We start from the raw sequence: 14,684 nt of genomic DNA on the forward strand, positions 1-14,684 counted from the left end.
AGTAATATATATGTGTATGTATATATGCATATATATATATATATATATATATTAAATTAGAGAAAAACCACTGTTATGTAATTCAAACAATGATAGACATAAACCAAATCATAAATAAAAAATAAAATATATTATAAAACATAATCTGGTTATATGTTTTATAATATAGTTTATTTTTTATTTATGATTTGGTTTATGTCTATCATTGTTTGAATTACATAATAGTGGTCTTTCTCTAATTTATATATATTACATATTTACATTGTGAAATTTGATTTAATACTAAATTGAATTTTTCCCTGTAAGTTTGGAGTTATACTCCCTAATATTATTATTACTATATATATATATATATATATATATATACTGTTTTTATTTTAGTTCAATTAAACTTGAGGCAGTCAGATATGGTTGAGGTGATGGTTTGAAATTTCAAGCCAGTCTCTTGTAGAAGTTGCTTGTGTATGGTGTGTGTGTGTGTGCACGCATGCGTGTTTCCTTTCTCATGCATATTTTTATGAGATTATGTTCAATATGTGATCCTCTTCACGGATTAGTGATAAGTCAGAGGGGAATCTGTGCAAGGGTGATATTATGAATCCTACCTACACAGCTTCATACTACTATGACCCATATAAAAAGTTAATCTTTTACTGGTCCTATGCATGACCTGGTTGTAGACACATCACAAGACTCCACTATCGGTCAAAAGGAAAACGTGATTTTTCGTTGTTCTGTTTTTCAATTCATTAAAGCTCAGTTTCTATCAACATTTATTTCTTCTAGCAAAGAAAAAAAAAACATATTATTCTGTCTTTTTTAATTTAGACAGTTAATATTGTTCCATATTGTTCAATAGTCATGAAGTAAAATGGTACAACAAATAAAGCACTATCAGGTTCAACTAGAACAAGCTAACATATATATTGACCCAGTTTGCTAGAAATAGCACCCAAAATTACATACACTCTTTCGTTTTAAAGATGGGCACATTGAATAATTTATTCCTAGATACACTTAGATTGAATAAAAATAACTGAATGGTCATGGTTGGAATGTCTTTGATAAAGTCTGTTCTATCAGTCTAACCTGGGGATCAAAGAAAGAAAATTAGAAATAAAATAGTAGGTATATCTCCCTCAAATTATGCTCCACATCTTCCTTTTTTCTTTAAAAAAAAAGGAGGTGATGAATACATTAGATAATGTAGTCATAGACAGAATGACATAGGCATAGGAGTGGCTGTGTGGTAAGTAGCTTGCTTACGAACCACATGGTTCCGGGTTCAGTCCCACTGCGTGGCACCTTGGGCAAGTGTCTTCTACTATAGCTTCAGGCCGACCAAAGCCTTGTGAGTGGATTTGGTAGACGGAAACTGAAAGAACCCCGTCGTATATATCTATCTATATAGATATATATATATATATATATATATATATATGTATGTGTGTGTATATGTTTGTGTGTCTGTGTTTGTCCCCCCCCCCCAACATCGCTTGACAACCGATGCTGGTGTGTTACGTCCCTGTAACTTAGCGGTTCGGCAAAAGAGACCGATAGAATAAGTACTAGACTTACAAAGAATAAGTCCTGGGTTCGATTTGCTCGACTAAAGGCGGTGTCCCAGCATGGCCACAGTCAAATGACTGAAACAAGTAAAAGTGTAAAAGAGAATGTCTGAATGAAAGGGGAGGATCAGAGTTGGAACACCTGTTTGATCTGAACTGACTCAGGGCTAAACAAGAACGGCCTACTTATCTGGAGGTTGAATATTTGTGTAAAAGAGATACTTCATATAAATAACTGTTATATTTTACATGCAGATTCATTAAAAAGAAAAAAGAAAAATAGAATTAATAATTAAAATTTATTATTTAGGTTTCTTTTATATTTTTAAAAAATCTTTTAACAACACATTGTTAATTTTTGATGCTTTAAATTCTATGCTACCAAAAGGAAGAAATGATGAAATTGAAAACTTGAATGAACTCTAAATATACTTTCATTTTTACATTGTTCTATACAATCAAATATAATATCTAGCAGTTGTTACAGCATTATTGACATTTGAATTATAAGTTGTGGTTAGCACTGCCATATGGCAAACAAGAGATTAAATTCTTGTTGGCAACCTTGCAACTTCTGTCTTACTTTATATGTAAAACCATAGGTAGATATTTACAAACTGTGTTCACCATTGAGAAAGCAGCTTGTATGAGGAATCCTAGTTAAGTTGAGGCTTCTAATTTACATGGTTGAAGCTGTGAGGTGACTCTGGAGCATCGCCATATGGTTTACAACAGGCATGAAGTACAATTGGCATAAGTAATCTTGCAATTTTTTCTATCTATATATACATATGAAATGTGTATCTGTATGTATATATATATATATATGTGTGTGTGTGTATATATATGCACGCATGTGTGTATATATATATATATTTATTTATATATATATACACACACACACACATTTCTGAGAAAAAACAGATATTTTCAAATCATTTTTACATGGAAAAGACCCATAAAATATAACACATATAATTACAATTCAAACTTGTATTAATAACAAACCTAATTTCCTTTTTGGATATTAGCAACATGGTAGCTAATAAAAAGTAACATTTAATTGCTTCTGTTTTCAAAATCAATCAATTTGTCAACCTTGTTTTTAAAACTTTAGAACGTTTTCAAATTTTTTTTTTTCCTTAAAATCTTGAACTTTTAATTTAATCATATAGCAAACTCCTTCAGCAATAAACTATATCAGTTACAGGGAAACATTTTGGAGGGCTGCTAAATCTATTTTTTTCACATAAATATAGTTATTTTATAAAAACTCAAAGAAAATGAAAAAGTGAATTTTTGGAACAAGCACAGCTATAGCCATCATAGCAGTATTTTAGGCCATTATCAATGCACTGGGCTCAAAAGTATGTATTGACAGCTTTAAGATGGTGCTGAATACAGTTGCTGTAAATTTTTCCACCTACCAAAAGTTTTCTTTGGATTCCTATGTCTTAAACACAGCTGTAATTATTTCAAATAAGTAATTACATTTCTAGATAAAGAAATATAGGTGTTTCTAAAATTCATAATTAGATGAAAAGGTAGGCAGATAGGCTTTAAATATAACTAAAAATGTATATTTTATTACGATTTTTCCTTCATACATCTTTCAGAAGGCCACTCTTAACAAGTGTCCAACCTCTGAATTAGATCAGTAGTAAAGAATAAATAAGTATAGAATCATGTCCATGTGTGTTTAGTCTCATTGTGAAATGAGGAGCTTGGCCTCTTTCTACAGCTTGGGATAAAACCTAAACTGACTAATTTTGTCATTATTTAATTCATTAAGATTGCTACTCCAGTATCAGATCAATAGCATTTTTTTTCTATAGACTAGCTTATTGTATACAATGCCCAGATGCACTACAATTCACCAGAAAAAGAAAAAAGAGGGGTAAGAAAGCTACAATAAATTAAGAAAGCCAAAAGTGAATTCACAGAATAAAACGCAAAACACAGAAATTGAATAGTAAGAGCCATAAAAATGGAAAGATGCAGTGTTCTAACAGCTAACAACCAACATTGGTAGTTTATTCTACCCTTTGACAATTCTAAGTGAAAATATTCAATGTGCATTTGTTATAAATAAACTTGCTGTAAATTGTTTGATACAGTTCCGATCAGTTTGTTGTTCAGTGAAACTTAAGAAGAAAATCAAATATATCATAAAGTTAGGGCGCTAAAATAACTAGAAATCTTCCAATGGAAGAAGAGAAAGGTTTGTGCAATATTTACTCTTACTGTATTTTCTAATGTGAATGAAAGGTCAAAGATTTTGATGGCAGTAGTGACAAATAGTCTATTATATCAACCCTAGTACTTGTCAGATATTTTATTTTATCAACCTTATTTTATAGGCGTAGGAGTGGCTGTGTGGTAAGTAGTTTGCTTACCAACCACATGGTTCCGGGTTCAGTCCCACTGTGTGGCACCTTGGGCAAGTGTCTTCTACTATAGCCTCGGGCCGACCAAAGCCTTGTGAGTGGATTTGGTAGAAGGAAACTGAAAGAAGCCTGTCATATATATGTATATATGTATGTATATGTTTATGTGTTTGTCCCCCCAACATCACTTGACAACCAATGCTGGTGTGTTTACGTCCCCGTAACTTAGCATTTCGGCAAAGAGATCGATAGAATAAGTACTAGGCTTACAAAGAATAAGTCCTGGGGTCAATTTGCTCGACTAAAGGCGGTGCACCAGCATGGCCACAGTCAAATGACTGAAACAAGTAAAAGAATAAAAAGGCAAAGTTGATCTCGGCACAATTTGAACTTAGGATGTAAAGAACCAGAACAAATACCACAAGGTACTTTATTCAATGCTTTAACAATTCTGTCAATCCACTGTTAGTCTCTCTATTAATAAACCCCAAATCTTTATATTGTATTTTCCAATATATAACTCAACATTATATTTGGTGTAAGCATTCAAACATCACTTCCTGCTGCATTTCACATGGAATTTTTGGTCTAAACAATGCAACTTGTAGGCTGGAAAATATGGTAATTAGCTCACCATGGTAAAATTAGAATATGGTTGATATCTTAAAGCATATTTTTGCTAAAACTCAGTGTCGTGTCAAAAGAAATTTTGAGACAAAGACCATGGTATAATGGTGCTGCTAAGCGAGGTGCAATACAAAGTTGACTCAGTGAATATGCATTGAATATGAGAGGCAAAAATTGAATAAGGGGCTTTAACAGAAGACTGCATACCTACTGATAGTTTTTAGTGATTTGGCAAACATTATCCATTCAAATTTGAGCTTGTATTTTTATTTATTTATTTTTTTAAACTTATATAGTTTTCTTAATATTTAAGAAAATTCACAACTTGATATATCACAAACATGTGCTATTCTCCTCTTGTCAATGTAAAAATTCCAGGTTAACTAGCTTTTGTTAGCAACAGGTTGCAGGATATCTATAGTTATTCTATTAGACTGCAGTGATGAACACAGCTGCATGTGGCACGAGTTAATTATTTCAACTGAATGATGTAAAAATACCAGATTGCTCAAATACAATTACTGAGCAAGGGAGCCTCCTATGTGGTTGCTCAACATGCTAGAAACAGTCACCTTACTGTCTTAATACAAGGACACATTAGATAGTGAAGTACAACATGCTCCTAAAAATTTTTTTCAAGAAATGAATGGCCACAGCTGGAATATTTTTGATTGTAGGTCTGCTCCAGGAGAGCTAATCAACAAGAGAAGTTGAAATATTTGGAATTATATCTAAAGTTTTATTTTTTCTGTTTAAACAGTTGACAGATCATCTCAAATAGTTCTCTCTCTCTCTCCCATATATATATATATATATATATATATGTTATGCAAAAGTCATTTGGTTCAGTTTTTTTTAACTAATTGTTACAATCTTAAAACAGAAATAAGGGTTGTTCTTTCCCTAACAAATATAAGTAGTCATGGTAACTAAACTGATTTAACCCATTTACCATGACTGGGTTGTATCAATATTTATATTATTTTCATACATTTTTTTTTTCAAAACCTAACCACTGTTGACACTGTGAAACGTAAAAGTATAAAATGTAATGAAAATTTGTCCAATAAATATTCTGAGATTCTTCCAACAAACCTATTATTGCACTAGTTTAATTATTATTTTTGTAATTGTGTAAAAAAAAATGTTTCCCTAAAAGAACATATTAAGATTACCCTTTTAATCAGATGACACATTCTACATAATTACATATCTGCAATTGCTCATGGCAGATCAGAAATGTTTTATAAATTTTTCAAAAACTACAGTCCAAGAGGTCACACATGACGTAAATTTATGGTTGACAGGAATCCATAATTTAACATTCTATGGTGTTTTTCTCTCATCTTCTAAAATCTTTCAAGCACTAAGCTCAAATGAAAAAGATTGCCTATGTGTTTTCAGAATTTGAACGAATTTAGTAAAAAAAAAAAAAATGAATTTAATTTAACCCTTTTGACACCAGCCTCCCTGAGGCTGCCGTTGGTTATATGATACAAACTTCCGATTTTAAAGTGATCTAAAATAAAAACCTTCCTTCAAAATTTGATGTTATGTTCCAAACATTAGTCTAATAACAAAGTTATTTCACGAAATTCTTCTTTGTTTTCTCTATTAATTGAAATAGTGACAGTATTTTTTAACAGAATTATGGTAACAAAAGGGTTAAGGTTCTTAAAAAATAAGTTTAAATTTCAATATAATCTCAGCCAATTTCAAGCAGGATGATAATACGTTAAGCTCCAAATCAGATTTCAAGTACTTGCTCTTGATTAGCTAATTCAATTTTGACAGCACAAACTTCAGTCTTTACTAGGTTTTCTTGCTTGATCTGCAAGGGGCATTGTTTATGGCTTTGGAAGGACCTTTGATGTTGATGAGACTAACGCCGTTCAATTTCTCTCGAAAACCGTATTCAGCTTTCGCGGAAGAGAAAGTTATCCCCCCTTTACTTGAATTATTTCCCTTAGACAAAAATCATTGCAAAGGGAACAAACTTTGCGAGCCTCATTAAATTGTCGCTATTTTCTACATATTCCATCAACATCGTTTTAATGTCCACATTCTGTGTTCGCATATTTCGGACAAAATTTATAGGGCGTATTTTCTAAGGCCGTATACCCTTCCTGTCATCAACCCTCACCTGTTTTCAAGTAAGAAAATTTTCCGCCCATGACCAGACATGTTTTTACAGATTAGAAGCAGACACTTGGATGGAAATCACACTCCTTTACACATAGAAGTATGCAGGTACGGACACATACGCTCGTATACGAGAGGATTTTTTCAGTTTCCATCTACCAAATCTACTCACAAGGCTTTGGTCAGCCCGAGGTTAGAGTAGAAGACATTTGCCCAAGGTGCTACACAGTGGGACTGAACCTGGAATCATGTGGTTGGGAAACAAACTTCTTACCACATAATATAGTTTAAATAGGCAAGACTATTTTTCAGCAAAGGTCATAGCAATAACCTAGTTATCGTTTATAGTTTCGGCTACACACCTTACTGATTTACACCGAAAATGAAATAAAACCACCAGCCAAACAGTGGCCAGCAGGGTGCAGTAAACCTGGAAATGATACAGACCAAGGACATCTGACTGTCTAATTAAAAAGAGAAAATTGTAATTCATAGAAAGAGGGCTAGCACGAAGAAAAAAACACAGAAAAATATTAATGTATAACCCAAATTTATTGACAAGTCTACAAATTCAGTTAACATAATCTATTGATTTTTGATCAATTACTTTCAAGGAATTAGTAATTGCTTCTAGTTTAAATTTCAACCATGACAACCAAAACAATAGTTTCACAAATCCTGATTCTTCTTTAACATTCTCATTAGCATACAACTATTTCATGAGGCTACAATCTTCAGCGAACCAGAGGCGTTTGCTTCAACTGTAGCAATATTGATCTCATACGAGACACGTCTTTTGTGTTTTTGGAATGCTTAGGGTTGAAGTCACAAAGCCGACAGATTTTCTCCCATTCTTGACCAGCAATGCTCTCTTCACGATCCTTCAGGCTTGCTTCTTCTTGTGCCCTACATAATGGAAAGCAAGATTTAATTAATACAAAAATACAAAGCAAGGTAAACAAAAGAAATATGTACAATATTTACTGCTAGTAAAGACAAAAATATTCCACATTCCTTTAATAATGTGGTATCCATTGAACAAGTGCAAGCCTGTATTAATAATATCTCAGTAATTAAAAATCTAAAATTTTGTTCATATATGACTATGTGAGTTTTTGTATCAGTTAATAAATTCATTAATTGCTGGTACACTGAGATATGACCACACATGAACATATAACAGATAGTAGTGAAATTATTTAAGATAACTATGAAGCTTTAATTTTAAAATGGGGCTTATTTCTTCAATTTAATCTTAGCAATTCAAAATGTTATTTCAGAAATAGACAGCAGTAGAAATCTGTCTAAGTTATATGGCAAATAGTTATACAAACAGTACAATTTTATACAGTGCTTCACTAATTAGACTTTTATAGATTAATGGAAAATATAAGTATAATTTTAAAATGAAAATTAAAAGAAAATTAAATGGAATACCAAGGACCTAAGAGAAATAGAACTTATTCAAGCTAACTTTGCTAAAATACTTAAAATTATTAGCATAAACTAGTATTACTTCATATGTAATTAGAGAGACAAAATCGGTTACATTAATTAAATCGTACGAATCAAATTTATCAGAAATCAGTTATCACTCAAATGATAGCATATTCATGATATAAGTTACATTTACTCTAATCAATATACTACATCTGAGTTCAGTAATTAAAGCATTTCCAAAATTTTTACAAGCATATTTATATAGAGGCACAAGACCTCCAATTAAAGAAAGAAAAAAGATTGCGTGACGTTCATGCCTTTCTGAAGGCTTTTCATAGTAATAAAAAAAACTGTTTTCCATCAGGAATTGAAACTAGATTGCTACCTCAGTTTGATATACTTATTAAAGAGTTGAGGTACTTTACCAACAAAGAATAATGTAAAATCTAGCAAGATTTCAGTGAAAACAAACAAAACTTTATTTGAGAAGGTAATGAATAATAAAAATAATAAACATGAAAAAAAAAAATAGTAATAAAATAATAAAGCAGCCACAATAAAAGCAAAACATATTTTTCTTTCTTAGTATGAGGAACTTTTAGTGAAAATATTTGGCAAATTGACAAATATGAAGAAATACTCAAGTAGAAGTCATTAATAATTAGGTTAACAAAATAACTGGGTTAATAATAATTAGTACATTTCAATATAGCAGAGAGGAAGCTACAACTACCAGACAATAGGAATATTTTATATTAAGGGAAATTTACTTTTATAAATATTTAATAAAGGTTTTTTTTCTTCATAGCGTTTTACTATCAATGAACTTCAGTACATTTCAATATAGCAGAGAGGAAGCTACAACTACCAGACAATAGGAATATTTTATATTAAGGGAAATTTACTTTTATAAATATTTAATAAAGGTTTTTTTTCTTCATAGCATTTTACTATCAATGAACTTCCAACTACTAAAATACAGTATTAGATATTATTATAATGAATTTTCAATTCAATCTTATGAATGTCTATTATATTAGACATTCATAAGGATAAATTTGAGACAGAAAAAGAGCAGTGAAGAACTAGAACACTGATAGACATTGAACCATAAACTAATTACTTGATAGAATATTCTTTAAATTATTTATGAGAAATATTAAGCCATAACATTTATCTCATCATCAAACATTTTGGATCATTTTATACATGATTTTGTTTCATTTTTACATTAATTTTTCCACAATAGCAGGATCTACATTACTCAACCATAGAGATATTTTGATATTTACATAGTTTCAACATGCACTTTCCCCATGTTTGCATAGGCCAGACAAAAGTTATTGAGGCAGAATTTTGTATGGCCAGATACTCTTTCAGTCACCAACCTTCCCCATTTTCCTTCAAACAATGAACAGATCAATGGCCTAACATGCTTCCACAAAGGATTACAAAAATATAGTTCTGTATGTATAATGGTGACATTTGTTTAATATGCCAAGACAAGGGCAACACACACATTCCAGCATGGAAAACAAACATTAAATGATTTTACACACACTAAAGTATTGAACAGTAGACTGTATGAGAAAAGGCACTAATGTTCTACTTAAAGCTCAATGTGAGTTCAGAAAGGAGAAGTAGCACTTTGTTTATGTTCAGCCTTAGATTAAGAAATGTATGGAACAGAACACATTATGTGATCTTAACTTCACAAAGAAATTCAAGTGTAAACCAGTTGAGCCTGTAGCAAATACTCAGGTTTAGATGCTAGAAGTGTCACTCATCTGTAAAATCCCTACTTACCAAGAAGACAACCCAAATTACACAGATGAACTCTAACATTGTACAGTTTGATATTTGAGTGGGAGACAAGTAGGGCAGCATGCTAGTATCCACATTATTCTCACTTTGTTTGTCAGCAATGTTCAAGGAGGTATTCCAGAGACAAGACCTGATGATCACCAGTTTAACCCTTTAGCATTCAGATATTTCAATGATGTGATTGTTTATTTTTAGAAAGACATTGTAGGGTACGTGTGAGAGGCTGAATCTGACTGGTTTGAACATCAACCAGGTAAAGGCTGAACATGATCAGTTTAGATGCTAAATGGTTAAGGTGTTACAGCTCAAAGCTAAGACTAACACCACATATTAGTAAGAAAAATGTTTGATGATCATGTTTTGTCTTCCATACTGTGAAAGATAAGCAGAATATGGAGATTTTTGACAGTGCAACCAAAGAGGTCAGAATATAACATCCAGAATATTGAAGTTCTTTATTAATTAAATTCCAACTTTAACCAAGAAGCACAACCAGATTCCATCATTATTAAAAGGTCAGAGCTGATGGAGGCAAGATACTTTACCTATCTGAGTAGTATTATGAGAAATGCTGATAGACTCAATGACAAACTAGATTGCGGGTTGAACGAAGTTAGCTCAGAATTCAGAGGATTGAGAAAGAGAGAGGAACTACAAGTATGTCTCAGTCCAAGTTAAATGTGAAGTACACATAGCAGTAGTATTATCCACCTTATTCTACAGATCATAGGCATGGACAATATACTTCAAAGATAAAATAAACAGCATTCATTCATGATGAGACACCCAAAACAAAAGCATGAACATCACATGATATGGCTCATCCTAAAGAAAACCGAAATCCTTATAAGGAAGAGAGATATTGGTGCAATGAAATCTCTATAATTTTAAGCAGGTTCAAAAAATGGAGGTAACTTAGTTGCCAAGACAAATACTGTATAAGTGGAAGAAATCAGGGCAAACCTTGACCAAGATACAAGGATATGGTTAAACATAATATGAGGAGATTTGATAGCAATAACAACAGCAACTGAGGACAGAAGCCAGTAGAGGCTTGTGATATTTCATATGGATAGCCAATGACAACTATCAACAAATAGTAAATGATGTTTTATATAAGATATCAATGTTAACTTAGTGTAGGTTAATAGGTTTATCTGAAATATGTAGGTGTGTCCCACTACAACAAAATTTCTACTAAAGGTAGTGGTGTGTATTAAATATTCAAAATTCACTCAAGCATGGTGTGACACATTCTCACTTTGGAGATGCCTTTCTGCTCTGATGATTAAAACTGTCTCCTGTCATTTGGAATCAACCCAAAGAGAAACAATTACATTTTGATTATATATTGTCATATAAGATTTACACATTTAATAATTACTTTAAAACTGCTACAAAATGTAAAGTCAAACATTTTGATAAATGAAAATCTTTTAAAATTTAAAAAAACAATTCAATGAAAATAATTGTTGAAAAGAACCAAACATTAACATATGAAGTTAATTGGCTGTTTTATGGTAATCAACCATTTTAACATTTTTCTTGAATTAAAAATCATGCAAAAGTTGGAAACTGATTTTTTTTTTTTTTTAAAGAAAAGCAAAGGGAAAAAGCCAAATTGAACAACAACCATCACAACAATTAAGTCCAGTATTAGGCTTTATAGGAAATTTTATGACCAAAATCAAGAGATACTTATTACCCATACAGTTGGGATAACTGTTTTCCTGAGACTTAAAAAGCAAAGCTATATTATACAGTATTTACACTAAAAGCATCTACAGAGAATAATCAATCCAGAAAAGAAAGCTAATCCATAGTGGCAGTAAATGTTTAAATTACAGAATTTTATGGCTAATTCAAAAAAATTTTTTTTTTTTTATTATTATTATTAATTTATTAGAATATAGGGATGAGAAAAGAATTTATCCCTAAAGAGTAGCAGCATATGTATATACTGCATGATAAAACTGCAAAATTACCTACACTGAATACTTACTTTTTTTTCTCCAAAGCCTCTGCATGCCTGTAGAGGAAACAGGTAAAGAAAGGGATAGGGAAAATTGTGAGTAAGAATAAAGTACCTGTGGTAATTGCACACCTGTTGCAGCCTTGGATATGTTAAGGCATTAAATTCTAATATAAACAGATATATAAAAGCACTACCTTCAATGATAATTGCTAAAAGTAAACATCAAAATACTTTAAAAGACCATCTATGAAGACATTTTTCTGATCAAGAAGAAAAAAAAAATGAAATGTTAGCAGGAAGTCTAGTTTAAAAAAAAAGGAGGAGGAGGAGGAGGAGGGAAAAGGAACAGCAGCTTTTTAAATTTCTCATTAAAAAGAATTAAAAAATTGGAAGTCAAGTCAAGAAATAAAGAGATAGCAAAACATTATTCAACTTAAAAGTCTACTAATATAAACTGATGTTATATCATTATCATTAGGCTAGCACAAACACGAATCTGCAATAAAGCATCTGCACCATCTCACCAGTAAGAACAAATACTTCATATTTTCTACTAAACACTTCACCACACAAAACTATCTATCTATGAAAACATCATTACAGTTACCTAAAGCATTTTTTTACCCAGCAATTACAGAACAACCCCTTATCAGTATAGCCCTTTACATGCATAAATCAAATTTTTGTTATGGCAATGATCACTTTCAAATGGAACACTTCCACATCTCAAACTTATTCTTCAACTTCTGAAAAGAACATAAATCTTATACAAGAGACATTGGTTTAGAAGCAACAGCTGAGGTGCATGACCTAGTGGTTAGAATGTTGGATTCGTGATTGTAAAGTCAATAGTTCAATTCCCATACTGGCTGTACATTGTGTTTTTGAGCAAACCACTTCATTTCACATTGCTCCAGTCCTCTCAGCAGGATGGATTGCATACAAGAGTGAATTGGTGACATAGGAAAATCTGAATGGAGGTCATGTGAGCTACATTTTGCATTCAGTGATCAAAAGGATGATTAGTACAACTTATACTGTGGACCTCGACTTGTTGGGATTGGTTGTTCAACCATATCAAAGGTCATTTGTCAATCAATCAAACAGCTGAGAACAGAATTTTAACAGACATTGGTCTGTAACCAGAAGTTTACACTGAGTTCACAACCAATCATCAAGAGGATGGTAGATTCATTGGAGTTGATAATTTATGGTATTTGGTTACAGCTCTTTACACTGAGTTCAAATACCACTTGAATCTACTTAGTGTTTCATTCTTTCAAGATCAATAAAATTACTGGGACTTAATGATGGAGATCAGTAAAAAGAAATCATATCCTCATATCTAATCTAAATATCTCTCTTCCATCCATACAAGTATCCTACCAAATATAGGATACTTTACGATTAATTGTATCTAACATGGGTTAAATTCTATGCAATCCAATTATATCCAGTACTAGCTTAGCACTAAAAACTCACTATCTTCAAAAACAGACTCCTGTAGGTTCTCCCCTATAAAATATCTTTACTTTGGTAAAAGATGACAATGGAGATATTATATTACTCTTGTGAAATATTTTCTGGCACAATCTTTGAGTGATATCTAATATCACTCAAATGCCTCAAGATGCATGCAATATATTAGCAATCATCACAAAGAGTCCTGCAGCTGGTAAATACTCCTACATTTCACTTGTTAGCTAAACCTCATTTCTAGCTTTCCACCATAGAGTATGACTCCCTCCTCCTATCTGTCTATTACTTTAGTTCATCATTTGCAGCAGTGTGTTACAAAATGAATGAACACCATCAATTATGAACAGCACCAAATTACAAAAAACTTCTCATTATATATATGATGATGAGACTCTTCCTTTTATCTCTTTGAAGCCAACAAAACAAGGTATTAGTCAAACACTGGAAAGTGAGGTAGGTCAGGTTCTGACCCATCTCTCCCCTCAAAATAGTTGGCCTTGCGCCTAAAATTCATTATATATACTCTCATATCTTTTCAATAATGTTTCACGCATTTAAATTTAATTCTGTTCACATCGAATTTTGCTACAATATGCTGTACAGGGTCAAGAACTTTTTATTTGGACAGTATATCGTTGAAACAAACACATTCCATCACAGAGGAAAAGTGTGCCTGTTATCAAACAAAAGACAATTTGATTAAAGACTAAAATTTAACTAGGTGAAATGTCATTAAAAAACTAAAAGGAAACCAATACAAACATTTCAGATAAAAACCAGATACAAAATATAGTGCTATGTTCCTACACTGTTCTTTATTCAACTGACAAATAACTTATACTGAAATTTGACAGTTGAAGGCATACAACTAACTTTTACCATTTTCCTTTGTTTTGTTATAGTAGTTTTGAGCCAGAAAATTCAGATGTCTATGACAAGATTAAGCAGTTAATCTTTAAAACGTTTGGCGAGAACAAATATAGGTAATTTTTAAGCTTTAATCTTTTCGCTGTCTTCAGGCGTTGGACTATGGCTATGCTGGGGCACTACCTTGAAAGGCTTCATTAAACAAATCAACCTCAGCACTTATTTTTTTTTAAAGCCTGGAACTTATTCTACTGGCCTCTTTTGCAGGGATGTAAACAAACCAACACTGACAGTCAAGTGGTGGTGGAGTGTGAACACAGACACACACACACAACAGGCTTCATTTTGTTTCCACCTATTAAATCCACTCACAAG

The 14,684-nt window shown here is 32.0% G+C and overlaps 1 protein-coding gene and 2 long non-coding RNA genes across 8 annotated transcripts in view; 2 read left to right on the forward strand and 1 right to left on the reverse strand.

Annotated features, from left to right (window-relative positions):
* LOC118764850 overlaps positions 1-14,684 on the forward strand; it is a 25,958-nt gene that overhangs the window by 5,631 nt on the left and 5,643 nt on the right. The gene's annotated exons all lie outside the window — the stretch shown is intronic.
* LOC118764851 lies at positions 1,629-3,735 on the forward strand. Its single transcript, XR_005000674.1, has 2 exons — positions 1,629-1,675; positions 1,852-3,735. It is a non-coding gene; the product is annotated as an uncharacterized LOC118764851 (long non-coding RNA).
* LOC115215887 (clathrin light chain B) overlaps positions 7,258-14,684 on the reverse strand; it is a 24,174-nt gene continuing 16,747 nt past the window's right edge. For 2 of the 6 annotated variants that reach the window (XM_036505973.1, XM_036505972.1), the window contains 2 exons: positions 11,991-12,017; positions 7,258-7,630 (listed from right to left, as the gene is read on the reverse strand). In XM_036505973.1, the coding sequence (XP_036361866.1) occupies positions 7,459-7,630; positions 11,991-12,017 (199 nt within the window). In that variant the 3' untranslated portion in view covers positions 7,258-7,458. Of the gene's footprint in view, positions 7,631-11,986; positions 12,018-14,684 lie in introns of all 6 variants that reach the window. The other 4 variants (XM_029785235.2, XM_029785233.2, XM_029785234.2 and 1 more) reach the window with 3 other exon arrangements.

Source organism: Octopus sinensis, linkage group LG9 (assembly GCF_006345805.1).
Source record: "Octopus sinensis linkage group LG9, ASM634580v1, whole genome shotgun sequence".
Classification (NCBI taxonomy): domain Eukaryota; kingdom Metazoa; phylum Mollusca; class Cephalopoda; order Octopoda; family Octopodidae; genus Octopus; species Octopus sinensis.